The sequence below is a fragment of the Plutella xylostella genome, chromosome 16 (assembly GCF_932276165.1).
Source record: "Plutella xylostella chromosome 16, ilPluXylo3.1, whole genome shotgun sequence".
In the NCBI taxonomy this organism is placed as follows: Eukaryota; Metazoa; Arthropoda; class Insecta; order Lepidoptera; family Plutellidae; genus Plutella; species Plutella xylostella.
Genome location: NC_063996.1, coordinates 6,099,928 through 6,116,164, shown reverse-complemented (window position 1 = coordinate 6,116,164; position 16,237 = coordinate 6,099,928). Strand labels below are relative to the sequence as shown.

Below are 16,237 nucleotides of genomic sequence, written 5' to 3'. Positions count from 1 at the left end.
GATGGCGTAGTTAATAGGTTACAACCAAGGAACATAATATTTCCTTGCACAACAATACGGTCAGCCTCGCAGAATAAGGTGTGAGTCAACATAACATCAGCTTTGTTCTGAGGTTTTGTAAGTATTTTTCGCTATGACAACGCCATCTATTGCTCCAATAATATAAACTTTTTTGAGCTGTTTTCATAGAGAAAAAATAAACAATTGTGTAAAGAGTGCCATCTGGAGGAGTTTTTTGTCATACTCTATACGTCATACTGAGCCTACAACGCCATCTCTTTATATTGCTCAACCTCATTGTACATACATACAGGGTGCCCTGTTGGGACACCCTGTATATATAGATATTGTTATCACAAGCTAATAGCCGGATCTCCACCAAACGATCCAATGCGATCCGATCGCCCGATCCAAGAAGTTTAGTAACTATGTAAGATTCCTTGGATCGCGCGATCGGATCGCGTTGGATCGTCTGGTGGGGATCCGGCTATTAACTTCAATCTATAAAGATATAAGACATATTTGCGTTGATGTAGTTACACACAACAGTTATTACATTTATCAGCTAAATTTAAGTTCAATCTATTTATGTACCTACCTACATGCAACAATAAATAAAAAACAAATTATTATATAATTCTTTATTACCTCGCATATAACAATGTTTCAGTTCAGTTTTGTTCATGTCACTTGTAAAATAATATGCGAGTGGGTGTGTGTATTCCTTTCACCATGAAAACCAATTCATGTTTTGTTAGTTTATGTTTCCCAAGAGAAGCAAATCTTGTCACTTGTGGTGATAAAGTCATTTCGTCCAATAGTGCATCATTTATCCTCGCGAGGCAAATCTTTGACGACATTTATCAGTTTGGTACACATAGTATTTTAATCTTCAGCGGATATGAAGATGTCGATCGCTCTTTGCCAGTGCCGCCATTTCAGCTCGGTTCCCGTGGAACCACATGGAACCTGGATCCATATGGAATCTGTCAGGTCACAAGAATTTCATAAAAACACTTTTTGCGGATAAAGATGCCTTTTCTTGACACACCATGTTTATTTTTATTTGTAGGTTTATAAAATTTATAAATAACGATATACCGAGAGTATAGGCTTTTATTACAAAAATGTTATTTGCGAGACATTGTAAGACAACTGAACTGACACTGACACGCAATTTCTTCATAAAAGCCATAGATCATGACAATGTTAACATTCAAATACTACTTATCTATGTGTCTTGTTATTGTTCTATGGTCTTGTTGATAACGCCATCTTACATCTTTTTTGGTAGTAAGAGTAATATAAAGAGATGGCACTACCTTCTACTAAAAGTTCAGCCATTAAGGCACTGACTCCCCCCTGGCTGTTTTCCTTGACAGCTGCCAGCTGAGTTTTGTGATCGTGCTAAAATAATATTTTTGTTGTCAATTTTTCACTTTCAGTTTCATTAACATGTGTTGATTATCAGTTGGCGGCTTATAAAAATAAGTAGTAAATCCTCTAATTACCATACTTAAATCGCCCTCGTCGTGAATATGTCCGCAAGCAGATTGGATGCTGTTTACCGCAGCATTCTCATAACCAAGTTTTTCTCTAAAGGCTGGGGTAACCCAGAGAATTTGCGCAGGTAAACATGTCCTAATTAATCCTTAGAGCCGGTATTCATTCATTAACACAAGATACGTAATGTTGCTTCGATTTTTGTACCTATTTATGTAATCGTAATCTTTATGTTTTAGGTTATTCGAGTTCAGGAAAGTTGTCTCAAATCGGGATGAATGCTTCAAACTTGTCGATAGAGACTACCCAGTTACTATCACTAAGGTAAAGAATAGTAAACTATAGTTCATATTCATTTATTTACTTAAAAATTGTTATAACTTGGTAAACAATAATCCTGATATATTAGCAGAAGGTATTTAGCTGAGCCTGCCTTCATACAGTTTAATATTTATTATGTACATAATATACACTCTTAGTAGAGAGAGTCTCTCTACTCTCTCTGAGAGACACCTAGGTTATGATAAATTATAACAATAAAATACTTTTATAGTTATTTCTAGTTAAATAACTTCAACATTGTAATGATTGAATCCCTTGAAATGTGCCACAATAAAAAGCCTCTATTGTGTCTAGCATGATATCACGCTTTTGGGAGCTGACAGGTTAAAATCTGAAGAAGTAGAAGTAATCATTGCTAACTACACCATCATCAATACAATGAGATAACAGAGTTGTTTACGTTATGGATTGCTCACAAGGTCATAGAAGTTAGAAGTGTCATCTGACATACATATAAGTACTTTTACTTACTTGTAGTTTTAAAAGTATAGTAAACTCTTAAATGATGATCACAATTTTCTGTTAAGTATGTCTGTTGTGTTATCTGCTGGCGTTCCTCATTTAAATAAATAAAAAATATAAAATAAGTATGATCTTTAAATAAATTAACTGGTTGACTCCCATGATTCCAGTCACAATTTTTAAATCTATAGGATCTCACCCTCTGGGTTAACAAATGGGTCTCAATGGATTAATAAATCACAGAAAATAAAAATAAAACATGATTTTAATAAGGACTATTGCTTCCACAACTATTTTTTTAAATAAACTGATACTTACTATATTTTAAGATGTAGCTAGACTTTTTAGCTTATTTCTAGGTACTTTTTGCTGTCCAAAGTGGCTTAACTTGAACTCTAACCAATAGGAGCAGAAGTACTCGGACTGCCATGTGTTGGAGGGCTTCTTCACATCACCGCTGGAGCGGCTGCTGCCCGGCCTCGTGCCGGAGGCGGCGCGGAGCGCGCACTTTCAGGTGGTGCTGCCGGCGCAGTGGAGGGATCCAAATAGCAAGCCCGTTTGTTTGCACTTGGCGGGCACAGGGGATCATGTGAGTGGGATGTTTATTTATTGAGAAAACAAAATTTAAAAATACAGTCGAAATATGTATCTGTTCTACATTGTTATCCTAATATGCATGCACATGCACAACATCAACATAAGTTACTTAAAATGGAACGATAAAAATGTGTTCTAAATTATTTATACTAATAAGTAAGTATATCAGTATAAACATCAATATTGCCGACGGCGTCATTAAGCCAGTCTTTTTTTCATTGTGCCTAGCAGCAGCATCTCTTTTGCTAACTGGATATATTGTAAGACCAACTCAATCATCTTCACTAGCCAAAAATCATGTACCTACTCTCCAAGGAGCGCCAGAGTACTATGTCACGTTGCGGCCACTACTTATGTATTTATATCCATTAGTGCTCAGAGTTCATCCCACACTACAATGTAAACTTAAAAAGAACACACTGTGCCTTGAAGCTTACTAAATACTCAATGCCATTGTGTCAACGTGTAATGCAGTTCTAACTTCCTGTTCCCCATTTAATTAATCTGTCTTATTTACATACATTACGTAGGTACAGTCAGCTGCATACATTTTTGTACCTTGTCAATCTGAAACCGCCATCAATTCATTGAAACATTGACGGTTCGTCAGTTTGACAAGGTACAGAAGTGTATAGCTACTTATGCAGCTGACCGTACCTATACATGTGTTATGATTTATTGTATAGCCAAACCAGGAATATAAAAACCCTGTATTAAGAGCGCCACATTCGCGTTGAGGACTGCAACACTAAGTATAGTTATACCAATGTGAATTGGCCATGCTCAAATTTATAATAGTATTTTTTTATGATTTATTTTGAAAAGAGTGTCATTAGCTCAGTGAGAAGATATATTCTATGGGTTCTTTGGAACTTAAGTAACATGACGTGTACTAACAGTCTAAAGGTGAAGGAAAACATCGTGCAAACTTCTGCAAACCCACATTTAGATAACAGTTGTGTAGGTATTTACCTTATAAATATAAATTGAGTTAAACCCATTGACTGGATTAAATATGTTTAGGTATAATCAGTCAAAATTTGAACCTAAATATTCAACCGATTGTATGTAGGTATTCATATGATATATTTCAGATGTCTCGGATTCGCCGTCCCTTGATGACTCGCTTTTACTGCCACAAAGATTAATAATAAATTTTTAAATTTCTGTTTCAATTATTATAATGTACCTACCTACCTAGTTAATAAAATTACAGTAATAGCTTAAAAAATTGCCAATTCATTTGCTCATACTATACTATATACCTACAAGTCATTTTGACAATATCATCAGTTATGTTATCAAGAGAAATAAAGTCCAATCCCACGGACTTTTACTCCGACAAATACTCGTGTATGTGGTAAATTAGTTTCCTTTCACGGCTATGGATAGTTTTCGGCATTTTGAAACACAAAAAACTCACAAAAGCTATAATAAACACTACGCATTGACAGCACCACAGTTTGACAGCAATAGACAACAAATGACATTTTGAGTTTATGACACTTTGTGATACCAGTGCAAGAAAAAAGTTCTATTGCTTTTCCGCAATATGGCGAGGGTTTTTATATTCCTGGTTTGGCTTTAAGTAGTTAGGTACTTGTGAACCTTGCAATATCCCACTCATTCCACGTGTAGGAAAATAAACTAAATACCTGAGTTTAGACGTGGGTGTGGCCACAGACTGTGTATTATTAGTTTAGATAAACAACAACAGTCTTGTTGACACGTTAAAATGTCTGGAATGATGCCAACACATTTATAAGGACTAGTAAACAAAATAAAAATTGCTATACATCATTGGCTCGACTAATATGGGTTGAACTGGTTTATTTATTCTTAAAGTAGGAGCAGCAATGTATCGTAAAGTTCTTGTTATAAGTATAAGCGACGATTCTAGAAAATGGGTATTGGAAGGAAGGTTCACTTGTGTTATGAAATGGTGCCTAATTTTATCAAAGTGATGAATGTTATAAGGCGCGCCTCTAATGTGTTGTTGTGAGCTTTGCCCGCAATATTAGCAACAACAACAACTAAATATTCAACGTTATTATACATGCTACACCAATTTTTTCGCCTTTATCACAATTTATTTTTTCTGACGGTCAGAACCAGACACAAAAAGTACTTATTTCTCCAACGAGAAGGTCAGAACTGTAATTTTGCCGCCATTTTCGATCCGTTTCTTTATGAATCCATTTACGTTACGTCAACCATACAAAGTCTCCGTTTATGTACGTCATTCGTCATATATACGTCACCGGATAGTTTCACTTTCACTTTAGGTGCTCGTCTATCTGTCCCGATGCCAGTTGACGTCAATCTTTTGTAAAAATTTTTGTTGTTGTATAAATAACGTCGAAAGAATCCAAATTTACGGCGCGTGTTTCTTATATGAACTTGAACATGATGAAGTCATTCCCCCACCCAAAGGTTGCCTGCTAGCCTAGCACGGGGCGCAAGACGTGACGAATGTTCTCCGCCGCGCTCGCTCTCGTAGCCGCGCGATGCAAAAAGTTTTGGCAAATTCTTGTGCTAGCCTTTCTAGAAGAGATTTAGCGATAAGGGCGCCTTTGAGTAATTTCCACTGTACAAAATGTTATTTGTGGTCCGTTAAATCAATAAAGTAGTATTATTTTCTATAAAAGACCCTAGGGCTGGCTGGCTCTTACCTCGCACAAAGGATAAGCATCGCCATACAGCGGGGTAACGCGGCCAGTGTCTTGGGTACCCTGCCCGACAGCGGCGGCGATCTGACTAGCATTTTCCTTTTAGTTTATTATTATTATTATTATTATTAAACTCTTTATTGAACAAAATAAATTGTTACAAAGGCGAACTTAATGCTAGCAGCATTTTCTACCAGTTAACCTTTGGTGATGTTGAAAAAGTGATTGGTAGTGCTTACGATAGAAGATGGTCTAAATTGAATACCTAACCAAAATATTAATATAACTATACCAATACAATATAAGTAAATAATTATATACATGATACATACATACATATATTACAAACATACACATATACATACATAAACTTAAAATTACTATCATCATCATCACATAGATAGGGATCAGTTAAGCTGAATGTTCTGCTCTTGGAGGTAGATTTAGGAGGTAATTTGAATTATTTAGGTAGTGTTAGCTAATAATTATTATTTTATACATAATATACTATAAATACATATACAGATACAAAAGAAAAATAATTATTATAACTTATGTTTGTCCAGTTCTTCTGGCGGCGCCGCAACCTGATGGTGAAGCCTCTTCTGAAGGAGGCCGGCATCGGCGGCATCATCCTCGAGAACCCCTTCTACGGACTCAGGAAACCCACCGACCAAGTGTGAGTAGATATCATCATCATCTCAGCCATAGGACGTCCACTGCTGAACATAGGCCTCCCCCAATGATTTCCACCTTGTCCGATCCGAGGCGGCCCACATCCAACACTTCCCCGCGGACTTTACTAGATCGTCCGTCCATCTCGCGGGGCCCAAAGTCATACAGATAAGAAAATAACATACATTACAAAAACAGACGAATTGAGAGTCTACACCTTTTTTCGAAGTCGCTTATATGGAAAGTCCCCATTAAAAAAAAATGTAAAACATTGGTCGCCCTTATCACCTTTTACAATACCGCTTAGGTACATAAAATGACCACATGTGGTTTTCACCAGTCGCTCGTGCCTCCACAACGTGTCGGACATATTCGTGATGGGCGGCTGCCTGATCCTGGAGGCGCTGGTGCTGTTCCACTGGTGCGAGCGCCACGGGCTCGGCCCGCTCGGCGTCACCGGCCTGTCTATGGGCGGACACGTATGTACTATGCTTTGTGAAATATACACTCACGGGCAATGAAAAAGTTCCACTCACAAAATAACGACACCAAACGACCCCAATTTTTACAACCATTTAATTTAAAATTGGAACAAAATATGACCGTTTTTAGTTGGTTATATCCTGATGCTGTGTTAAATATACTGCAATGTTGCAGGAGGCGCCATTAAGGCCGAGTTTTTTGATCCGTGGTCAACTTTAACCATTAGTCAAGTCACTTGTCAAACATGACAGCTCCATACGAATTTTCTTGGATTTTAACTAATGCTAGCCATTTTTGACCAATGGTTGAGTTAACTAGGGATCAAAAAACTGGCCCTAAGCTAGCATTTTCCGTTTAGAAGTAATTGGTTGCTTTTCTCAGTGGAACGTTTTCATTGCCCGTGAGTGTAGTATGAGATAGATAGCACCAGTCGCTCATGCCTGCACAACGTGTCGGACATCTTCGTGATGGGCGGCTGCCTGATCCTGGAGGCGCTGGTGCTGTTCCACTGGTGCGAGCGCCACGGGCTCGGCCCGCTCGGCGTCACCGGCCTGTCTATGGGCGGCCACGTATGTACTAATAATATTAATATTTGGGGACATCTCACACACGGCCATCCGTACCCAAACTATGCATGTGATATGGGTATCGGACAGCTGATATATCTACGCGAATACATAGATTATAATGATAAACGACAACCAGACACAAGACAAACACAAGTGCACGTCACAAGAATGTTTGCCGTGAGCGGAATTCGAACCCACGGGCCCAAGGTTCGGAAGCAGGTTGACTACCGCCTAAGCTACGGTTCCGCCAAATAACTTATCCATCCATTGATGTTGACGTCTGAAAAACGTATGTTATAAGCCCCGTGTATTGCTAATACATACGCCTGGCTGCCATTTTGACGAAGTATTTCGCGTCATCTACCGTATTGACGTCACGATTATGTCATTTGGCACTAACTTGACAAACCAGCGTATTATCACTTTTCTTGTCAGTTTAGAAAATGACCCATTCATGGCTCGCTACTTCTCAATATCAAGGACTTGCGCTTGGCTTTTCGCCAGATTCGCTGCACTTGACATTAATTAACATGAAGTGCCTATATACCTGAAGTCAATGTTCACTGCTCATTATGTTGAACAAATCATATAACTGTTTATAAAATTAAAAGAAATATTTATTTGATACACATATACAATAACATAGTTAGATAAGTACATACAAGAGCAGATATCAAACTGCTATGGTGAAAAAGAAGATGTATATTTAGAGCCCAACTGCGCTAACTTTGTAACGAAAAAAAAATAAAAAATAGGAGGTTTTTTCATCTACTGATAGTCCTAAATTAATATACAGGGTGTTGCAAAAAGGGTATACTAAGCCGACACCAGCATGTGCAGCATGGTATATCTAAGCCCGAAACTGAATTTTTCGCGAATTTCCAAATTCTGATTTCAGTTTCGGGCTTAGATATACCATGCTGCACATGTAGGTTTCGGCTTAGTATACCAATTTTGCAACACCCTGTATACCTACCACGTAACCGCCAGTTTTAAAAATAAAAAATAATACCACTTGTTCCTCTAAAAAACTTTTAATATTTAGATGAAAACTATTGTCACCAGATGGCGTCCCTGGCGGCGACGAACTGGCCGAAGCCCCTCGTGCTGGTGCCCTGTCTGTCCTGGTCCACCGCTTCAGCTGTCTTTCTACAAGTGTGTATAATATACTTTACTCTATTTATAGAATCGCTTTTACTTTGGTTGAATCGCATATTAATTCCATTAAGAATTCATTTTTGCAGTTTTTACACACGTCGTAGGCAGTTTGTTCGGGCCACTGTGTGTCACCGAACACCCTCTGTCGGCGTCACTGTGACGTAGCGGTGCCTACTTACACGCGCGGCACAAATCAGTGTACTTTTAGCAATCATACAAATCGGGTGCATTCACATCAAATCATTAGAATTATCATAGCATAGTATTTTCGGTATAAATAAATAGTGTTAAACTTTTACCGGACTATCATTTTATCAATCACATCAAAGTAGAGTAGCGACCCGCACACAGTTGAATATACAACTAAAAAGTGAAATAAATTATTATACACTTTATTCTACACACATTTTGAATTAATACCTACACATATAACTAACCAGCCAGTAGCTTAGGCATAATTAAGAAATTTAGATACCAATTCTAAATCCTTCTTTTATACACAGGGTGTCATGTCGCAGTCAATCAACTGGGATCTTTTAGAAGACCAATATTTATCCGACGGCATATACCGAGAGAAGCTCAAGAAAATGGTGACAATAGTTGATGAGGCGTTTCTAGCAGGCAAGAAGTTTGCGCGCAATTTCTCCCAGGGCATAGACATGCCTTTGCCTGTAGAAAAAGCCAAAGTAGTACAACCAAAAACCGACGATGATAAGAAAAAAATCAACACACCAGAATCAGAACTAGACATTACATACAATGAAACAAAAGAAATCAAAACAAGTGAAACCAAAGAAGAAAAACAAAACAATACGGAACAGACACAGTGTGATAATAAACCAATAATTGAGGGGATGTCGTTGAAAAATCTGAATGAAGAATTAAAAAGACTATTAGAAGAAGACAAAGTTAATAGGGAATTGTACGAAAAATTAACATCAAATGAGAAATTCGAGTTAACGCCACAAGAAATTGAAGAGATTAATAAATTAAACGAGGAAAGCATTAAAGAAATTCTACTAAAATTCAAAGTTGGTAAGTAGATACACTTATATTAATTCTGTTACTTCTCTTGAAATCTGTAGATAAGTAGTTAATATTATTGATTTCATTACAGCAGAAACAAAATCTCCGCTAACCAATCTAGAAAACCAACCATCAAAAGAAAGCTTAGAAAACGCAAAGACCAAATCAGAAATACAAGTGGAAATTCCAAAAGTAATACAAAATGTCGAAGCAAAGAACGATGGCAAACGGAAATCTTGGCATGTGTCAGACCTAACTTCAGATATTTGGATGAACTTGCCATTCATCAAAAAGAGTGAGAAGAAGATAGACATAAGCAAGATACACTGGAGAGACAGAGAGGCACTGCAGTTCATGAGGGGTATAATGGACGAGTGCACGCATCTTAGCAACTTTTCCGTGCCGTTTGATACTTCGTTGATTATTGGTAAGTTTTTTTGTATTATTAAAATAGTGCCATGCATAATTTTCTTTATCTTTCTGTGACGTGTCGTTGTTGCGTAGGTATGTGTACGTAAATAAAAATATAGTTTGAATTCACCTCCACTCACATGCCGCTATAAGAAACAAATCTTTATTCTATTGTTTATTTTTTAAATCGTGCCTGAAGGCTAAAGTGCAACACAAAACTACACACTCTTAATCTAGTACAGTTTATGAACGGGCCTCTTAGATTTGCACAAAATGAGCTCGATCACAAAACCAATACAAGACAACAGTACACCCACCCCGTACAGATAAAAAATATACATAGCTTGCCCCAGTGTCAGCGTCGGATACATTTGCGGGGCGCCGTACTTTCGTACTTCGTCAAATAGTAGGTACCTATCGGCTTCCATCTCGTAGTAGCGTGGCCAGCCGAACTGCTGGACTATGAGGCTTCTGGATCGCACCGCCACCGCCATGGGGTCTCCTGGATGTATGTAGAAGACCAGAGGGACATCCATCACTGTCTCTGCCACTAAGTGGAATGGCTCGTCAGTCCTAGAAGCCAAGTGTAGCAGGCTGTCTTCATAGTGACGGTCATACATCAACGCAGCCGCTCTCTCCTCTACTAACGTCTCTAACAGATCGTCAAGCGGACTCCTATCTTCCAACACTACAAAATTTTCGAACGGGATGAAACAACTAGGTAAATGCAAGCCGGATCTCAAGAGTATTTGATACGTCTTCGAGATGAATATCTTTCTGGAGCCGGCGCATAGCTCGTCAAGCTCGTTGACCTGGCCGCTCTCCTCGCTGTACACTAGCACAGATATGAGTAGCACCTCGAAAGCACATCGCAGGAAGAAAGAGAACCATATCCATAACATGCTAGGCATTCGTACGTTAGGCTCTATGCGGATGGATTTGCCGAGCAGGATTGCGAAAATGTACAAAAATATCGTATCCAGATACACTGTCTTCTTGTTTCGGTTCAAAATGATGTAGAACAGAAAGATTAAAACTAGATTGGTGACTAGAACAACGATCCAGACGTATATTTTGAACACTCCGAGGAAGCTCAGCAAGTCTGTGTTTCGGCGAAGGACCACCGCGACCAACTTGGGGTATAGATGCGGATAGTCCATTGCGAAAGAGGTGTCAGCGTTCATTGGCAATGCACCCAGCAGCATGTCTACTTCTCCATGTTGCAGCTGAATTAACAATCCGGTTCCATTCACTTGGCCTTTTAGAACGTGAGTGTTGGCGTATTGTATGGGAGACGATCCAAAAATTGTGTTGGTTATCGCAATCTCGATTCCCAAGAAGGTGGAATTTATACCGTGTGAGTTGAAGAACGGAAGACCCGTTATAGCGAAGGCGTAGGGCTCCTGTATTCGGACCCCGACTTTGACCGAACAGTCCAGACTCTCGCTGTACGTATAAGGTTTGACTTGCCGTCGCTTCGATTTGCATTTGAATACGTGGTGTTTTAAATCAGCCACGTCAGTGCATCTTCCGGCTGCGTACCAGAACTTCACCTCATCATCGTCAGGGTTTTCTGTTAAGACTACTGTGGCGGAGTATATTTTTTGCTGTTTCAACATAATCAAGATGTCCTTAACAAAGGATTCATCACGTATAAGCAACACAAATTTTGAGGTGTTGAACCAGGCGTTACATAAGCAGTAGTGAAGTATCTTGAGAAGGGACTCTGGAGACTCCAAGAATAAGACATACGAGTGGTGCTTCGCTTCACAACGGTCATACTGCCTGCAGCTTTGGTATTTTTGGGTCCGTATTTCGACTATAAAGTCCAACTTCTGCACTACTCTATTTATCAAGCGTTGTAGTCCTTCGAATAGATCGTCGTCGGATATATAAAAGGCTATATCTGAGTAGTCAAATATTTGTATGATGTGTTTGGTGATACATATTTCTTTGATTGAAAATTGGCGAATAGAATCAATCGCTACTTTAGAAGTATTTAAGGTAATAAGTTCGCGTCCGGCCGCTGTATACTGCAAGGCTAGTAATAGGATGAATGTTTGGTAGAGAATCATCTCGTTTTGAAATAGTCACTTTATAATATTGTTTCCTCTTGTTCTCTAACTGGTCTAACATACAGACTACAATGCTCGTTACCTTTAAAATGTAACCTATTTATACGAAAAGATTTTAATATATTTGAGTGGTTTCCACTTGCTGTAATGATGTACTTATCATGATTGTCTTAAGATTCTTGATAATGCACTTAAATGTTATGATTTATGAAATATTTGGTTTGTCAATTTAGTTAAATTGATCGTTTACCTACCATTAGTCTTCTGATAACTTTGAACATTTGTTTAACAGATTCAGGTAAATAGATTTTATTTACTTTTAATCTTTTTGTTCTTGTTAGGTTTGACTTAATTTCATTATGAATTTCAAGAAAAGAACTATTAAAATACATATATGATGGACTTAATGTAGGGTTGTATTTCTCGCAAGAACTATTAAAATGCATATTATGATGGAAAGTCCATGTAGGTTTGTATGCTATATTCGATTTACCATAACTTACCCTATCCCCCACAGCGGTGTGCGCGAAGCACGACGCGTACGTCCCGCGAGACGACGTGGGCACCCTGGAGGAGATCTGGCCCGGGGCCGAGGTGCGCTACGTGGACGCGGGGCACGTCTCCGCCTACATCCTGCACCAGTCGCTCTTCAGGTGATCACGGCTATTCTCCGTCCATTATATTTTTGGTTTTTAGACATTCGAAATCCCATACATATTTGACGACTGCAAAGGAAAACCAACTTTACTTACCAGATATAAGGAAACGTCAAAAATACAATAACATAGTGGAAGCTCTATAGTGTAGTGACGTCACTCTCTCTCCTATGCAACACCACAGAGTGGGAGGGAGAAATGTAGACGACGTCTCAGCTTACATCCTGCACCAATCGCTCTTCAGGTGATTACAGCTAGTGTATAGTCGTCGAAATATAATAGGCCCGTTTGGACAGCTCGAAAATGTATGGGATGACAGCTGGTGTCAAATCTAAATCATAAAAAATCTAAACAATAAGTAACTTTTCGTGCTTCAAGTTCTTTTTTGTTTCAGTCGCTAAAAATAAGCCAGATTATGTGTATTTTTATGTATTTCATCAAGTAAATCAAGAGTAAATAGCAAATTTGTGTAGCTGTCCAAACGGGCCTATTATATTTAGACGACTGTAGTGAGGTCACGCTCTCTCCTATGCAACACCACAGAGTGGGAGGGAGACGTGGAGACACGTCTCAGAATACATCCTGCACCAGTCGCTCTTCAGGTAAGTACAACTAGTGTAGTGACGTCACGCTCTCTCATATGCAACACCACAGAGTGGGAGGGAGACGTAGAGACGACGTAGTAATTATACTTACATACTGTCTGACACCCACCTATAAAGCCCCGGGCTTATGCAGTTTGCAACGCTGAAGCAGCGGTATACAGAGAGACCCAAAAGGATACGTAGCTGGAAAGGGGATAATAGGGTCACAAGGGTCTCCAGAAATTTCTGTGTATATAGAAAAGTGCCATTTACTCAAAAATATACACCTTATATTTTTTGAGTAAATGGCACTTTACAATCTCTTACTTTGAATAGCCATACACACTTGATACTAATGTTATTAAACTGTTTTCAGATCGTGCATCAAGGAAGCGTTCGAGCGTTCACAGAAACGCTGGAAGGACGGCAAACACATTGACTGACACGAGAAGTACGAGATACTTATGTAGTAACAGTTACCAGAGCTTATTATACAACGGACTCATTTTAACTACCTCTTACGAACTGCGCACATTGGTGACGGGCAAGCCCGCGTGGAAAAAGTCACTCGTATGCTCACACCCCTTAGCATGAATTTTCATCGTGAACGTGAAGTAAAATTACTCGATGAATTCTACTTCACGTTCACGATGAAAATTCATGCCTTAGCATGGTCTTGAACTCGTGGGTCTGAATAATAACGGCCTCGCTTTTCGTTCGTCAGTCACCAACGGACGCCTTATTTTATAATTTATTAGCGCAGTTGCAGAGATGTTCTGTTAAATCTATTTTCTATCTCTATGCAGTCTATATACGTAAAATAATAGCAATATACAAGTAATTTGTAACTGAGTGATAGTGTTTTTGAAGTGAATTTGTTACAACTTCACAATTTTTATGAACATCAATCCTGTCTATTCCATAAAGTTTTGAAACATCGCCATTTTACGAAATTCTGTTATCCAGTTGTCGTAACTAACGCTAACGTATCTTTGTATACTGAAAGTAAAGATTAAATCATTTACTACATCAGCTTTAGTGGCTGTTGGTTTTAACTATCATAAAATACGTAAGGCTTCATTTTGGACTGATAACGGTTTTAAAACGGCCATATTTTATTGTAACTGCAAAGCCAACTTTTAAACTATAACTGATTTGAAATTATATGGGACTGTATTCCTAGGATTTTACACCTTAGCTATCTTTACTTGCCTACATCGAAATTTGATGGTACAAATTAGTTGGGATCCACTGTATGAAAAATAGGATTAAGTGTTACCTATTTATTTACCAAATATTATATCTAATTTTTAAGATTTTTGGCATATCTACATTTTTATGCTTTCTATGTTGTTTTTTTTTGTCTAGCCATAATATTGTTTTGATGTTATCCTCTTTATCTTTATAAATTACGGACATAAATTTATTACATTCACTTTATAAATACAGGATGAAGTTCAACAGGCAAGATCGGTGAAAACGAGACCTTTCGTATCCAGATTTAGTCTCGTGTAACATACAAATAAATGATTTACATGACTGCTGGAATATCATCCTGTATAGGCTTTAACCCTTTCCCTATAATGAAAAGTGCTCAATGTGTAGGTAGTATTGTGATATTTATAGCTAAATACAAATCATGTAATGTATGGAATTGTAAAGCAATTTTTACTTGTAGTTACATTTTTACTTTACAGTGTCGTATAATACACTATATATTGTGTATTAACTATTGTGGTATATTTACAACGGCTTGACTTTAGATTTTACCTCACTGCATTTAATAAACCTACAACTAAACCTCTTCACTATCGATTTTATAAGAATGAATGACCGCCTCAGAGTACAAAACCAGTTTTAAGTAACTTCTTGGGGTACAAATTGGTAGCGTACAAAGTGTGGCAACGTCTTCATTGGTTTCAACGTGCTGACTGCGAGTTTTTACACCACCGTTCGAGAAGCGACGAGTAAACGTGAATTTGTATGGCGCAGGAGAGTCGCCACCTAGCGGTACACGCACTGCATTAGTTCCGCACCATACAATTTTGCGTTTGGTTTAACTGCTCGATCGCTTATGCACTAAGCCGTCTGGTTTCTTTCTCGTTTTTAGCTCCACGTCACTTATAAAAATACATAGAAATTAGTGAAGTTGGGACACGTTGCGTTGTCTGTTGCAGCCTTTTTCGTCCGCTACCAATTTTCACCTTTATTTACATATTTATATATAAAAATGTTTGAAGCTTTTAGTTGATCTTTGTGTAGTCAGCCGATTGAACATGATAATTTCTCTATTGAGATTGTAAAGTTATATTTTTATATTTATGAATAAATGATTTATATTCATGTATAATATTATTTCCCTTTAACTTAAATCTTATAACATAATTTATACCTCCACTCTGAGGATTCCTTCCTGCACCCCACACAAGTTACATGATAACCTTGCCGGTAAACGGTAAAGGCTGGATGGATAAGTAAAGGCGAGGACATAGTGTTGCAGTCTGTAAATTCTGCTGTTTATAGGTTGAAGGTCATTTTGATGGGCAAGGTAGAGGGGAAAAGACGTGTGGGCAGGAGGAGAAAGTCGTGGCTCCGTAACATAAGATAATGGACGGGAGTGGCAAGCTTAGAACAGCTGATGCGCTTGGCGAAGAATAGAGAGGAGTATGCAGAGCTGACCGCCAACCTCCAGTAGTGGAGAGGCACTAGAAGAAGAAGAAGAAGATAGGTTGAAGTCTTTTGGAAGGCCTATGCTTGTAAAAGGCAACAGTGGATGATTACAGGGTGCTGATGACTTCCCATAAATATAATCCTTATACTCTTATAATAGACTCTTATGATGTAATGTGAAGCTAACGAATTTTGTATATCGTGGAAGTGCCGCCATCTAGCGTTACACTCGTTGCACTTCCTCATGTCTGGAATACTAGTTATACAGCATGAAGAAAGAGTAGGATCGCTAAGAACCCAAGGCATCATAAATCAGTAAATAACATAATCGAATCGATTATTATCATCGATTCAAAA

At 38.3% G+C, this 16,237-nt stretch overlaps 1 protein-coding gene across 1 annotated transcript; it reads left to right on the top strand.

The window, feature by feature from the left end:
* The first annotated feature begins 1,371 nt into the window (after positions 1 to 1,371).
* LOC105384025 (protein ABHD18) lies at positions 1,372 to 15,553 on the top strand. Its single transcript, XM_048626337.1, has 10 exons — positions 1,372 to 1,630; positions 1,743 to 1,827; positions 2,714 to 2,896; positions 6,140 to 6,252; positions 6,589 to 6,727; positions 8,366 to 8,455; positions 8,962 to 9,493; positions 9,576 to 9,911; positions 12,488 to 12,623; positions 13,587 to 15,553. The coding sequence occupies exons 1-10, from the start codon at positions 1,539 to 1,541 to the stop codon at positions 13,651 to 13,653; spliced, it is 1,773 nt and encodes a 590-aa protein (XP_048482294.1). The 5' UTR covers positions 1,372 to 1,538; the 3' UTR covers positions 13,654 to 15,553.
* Positions 15,554 to 16,237: the final 684 nt, after the last annotated feature.

Excerpts from the sequence above, each read along its gene's own strand:
- LOC105384025 (XM_048626337.1), top strand. The coding sequence starts at position 1,539 with ATGTCCGCAAGCAGATTGGATGCTGTTTACCGCAGCATTCTCATAACC. Across the intron at positions 6,253-6,588 it reads AGGAAACCCACCGACCAAGT|TCGCTCGTGCCTCCACAACG; the intron begins GTGAGTAGATAT and ends GGTTTTCACCAG. Across the intron at positions 6,728-8,365 it reads GCCTGTCTATGGGCGGACAC|ATGGCGTCCCTGGCGGCGAC; the intron begins GTATGTACTATG and ends TATTGTCACCAG.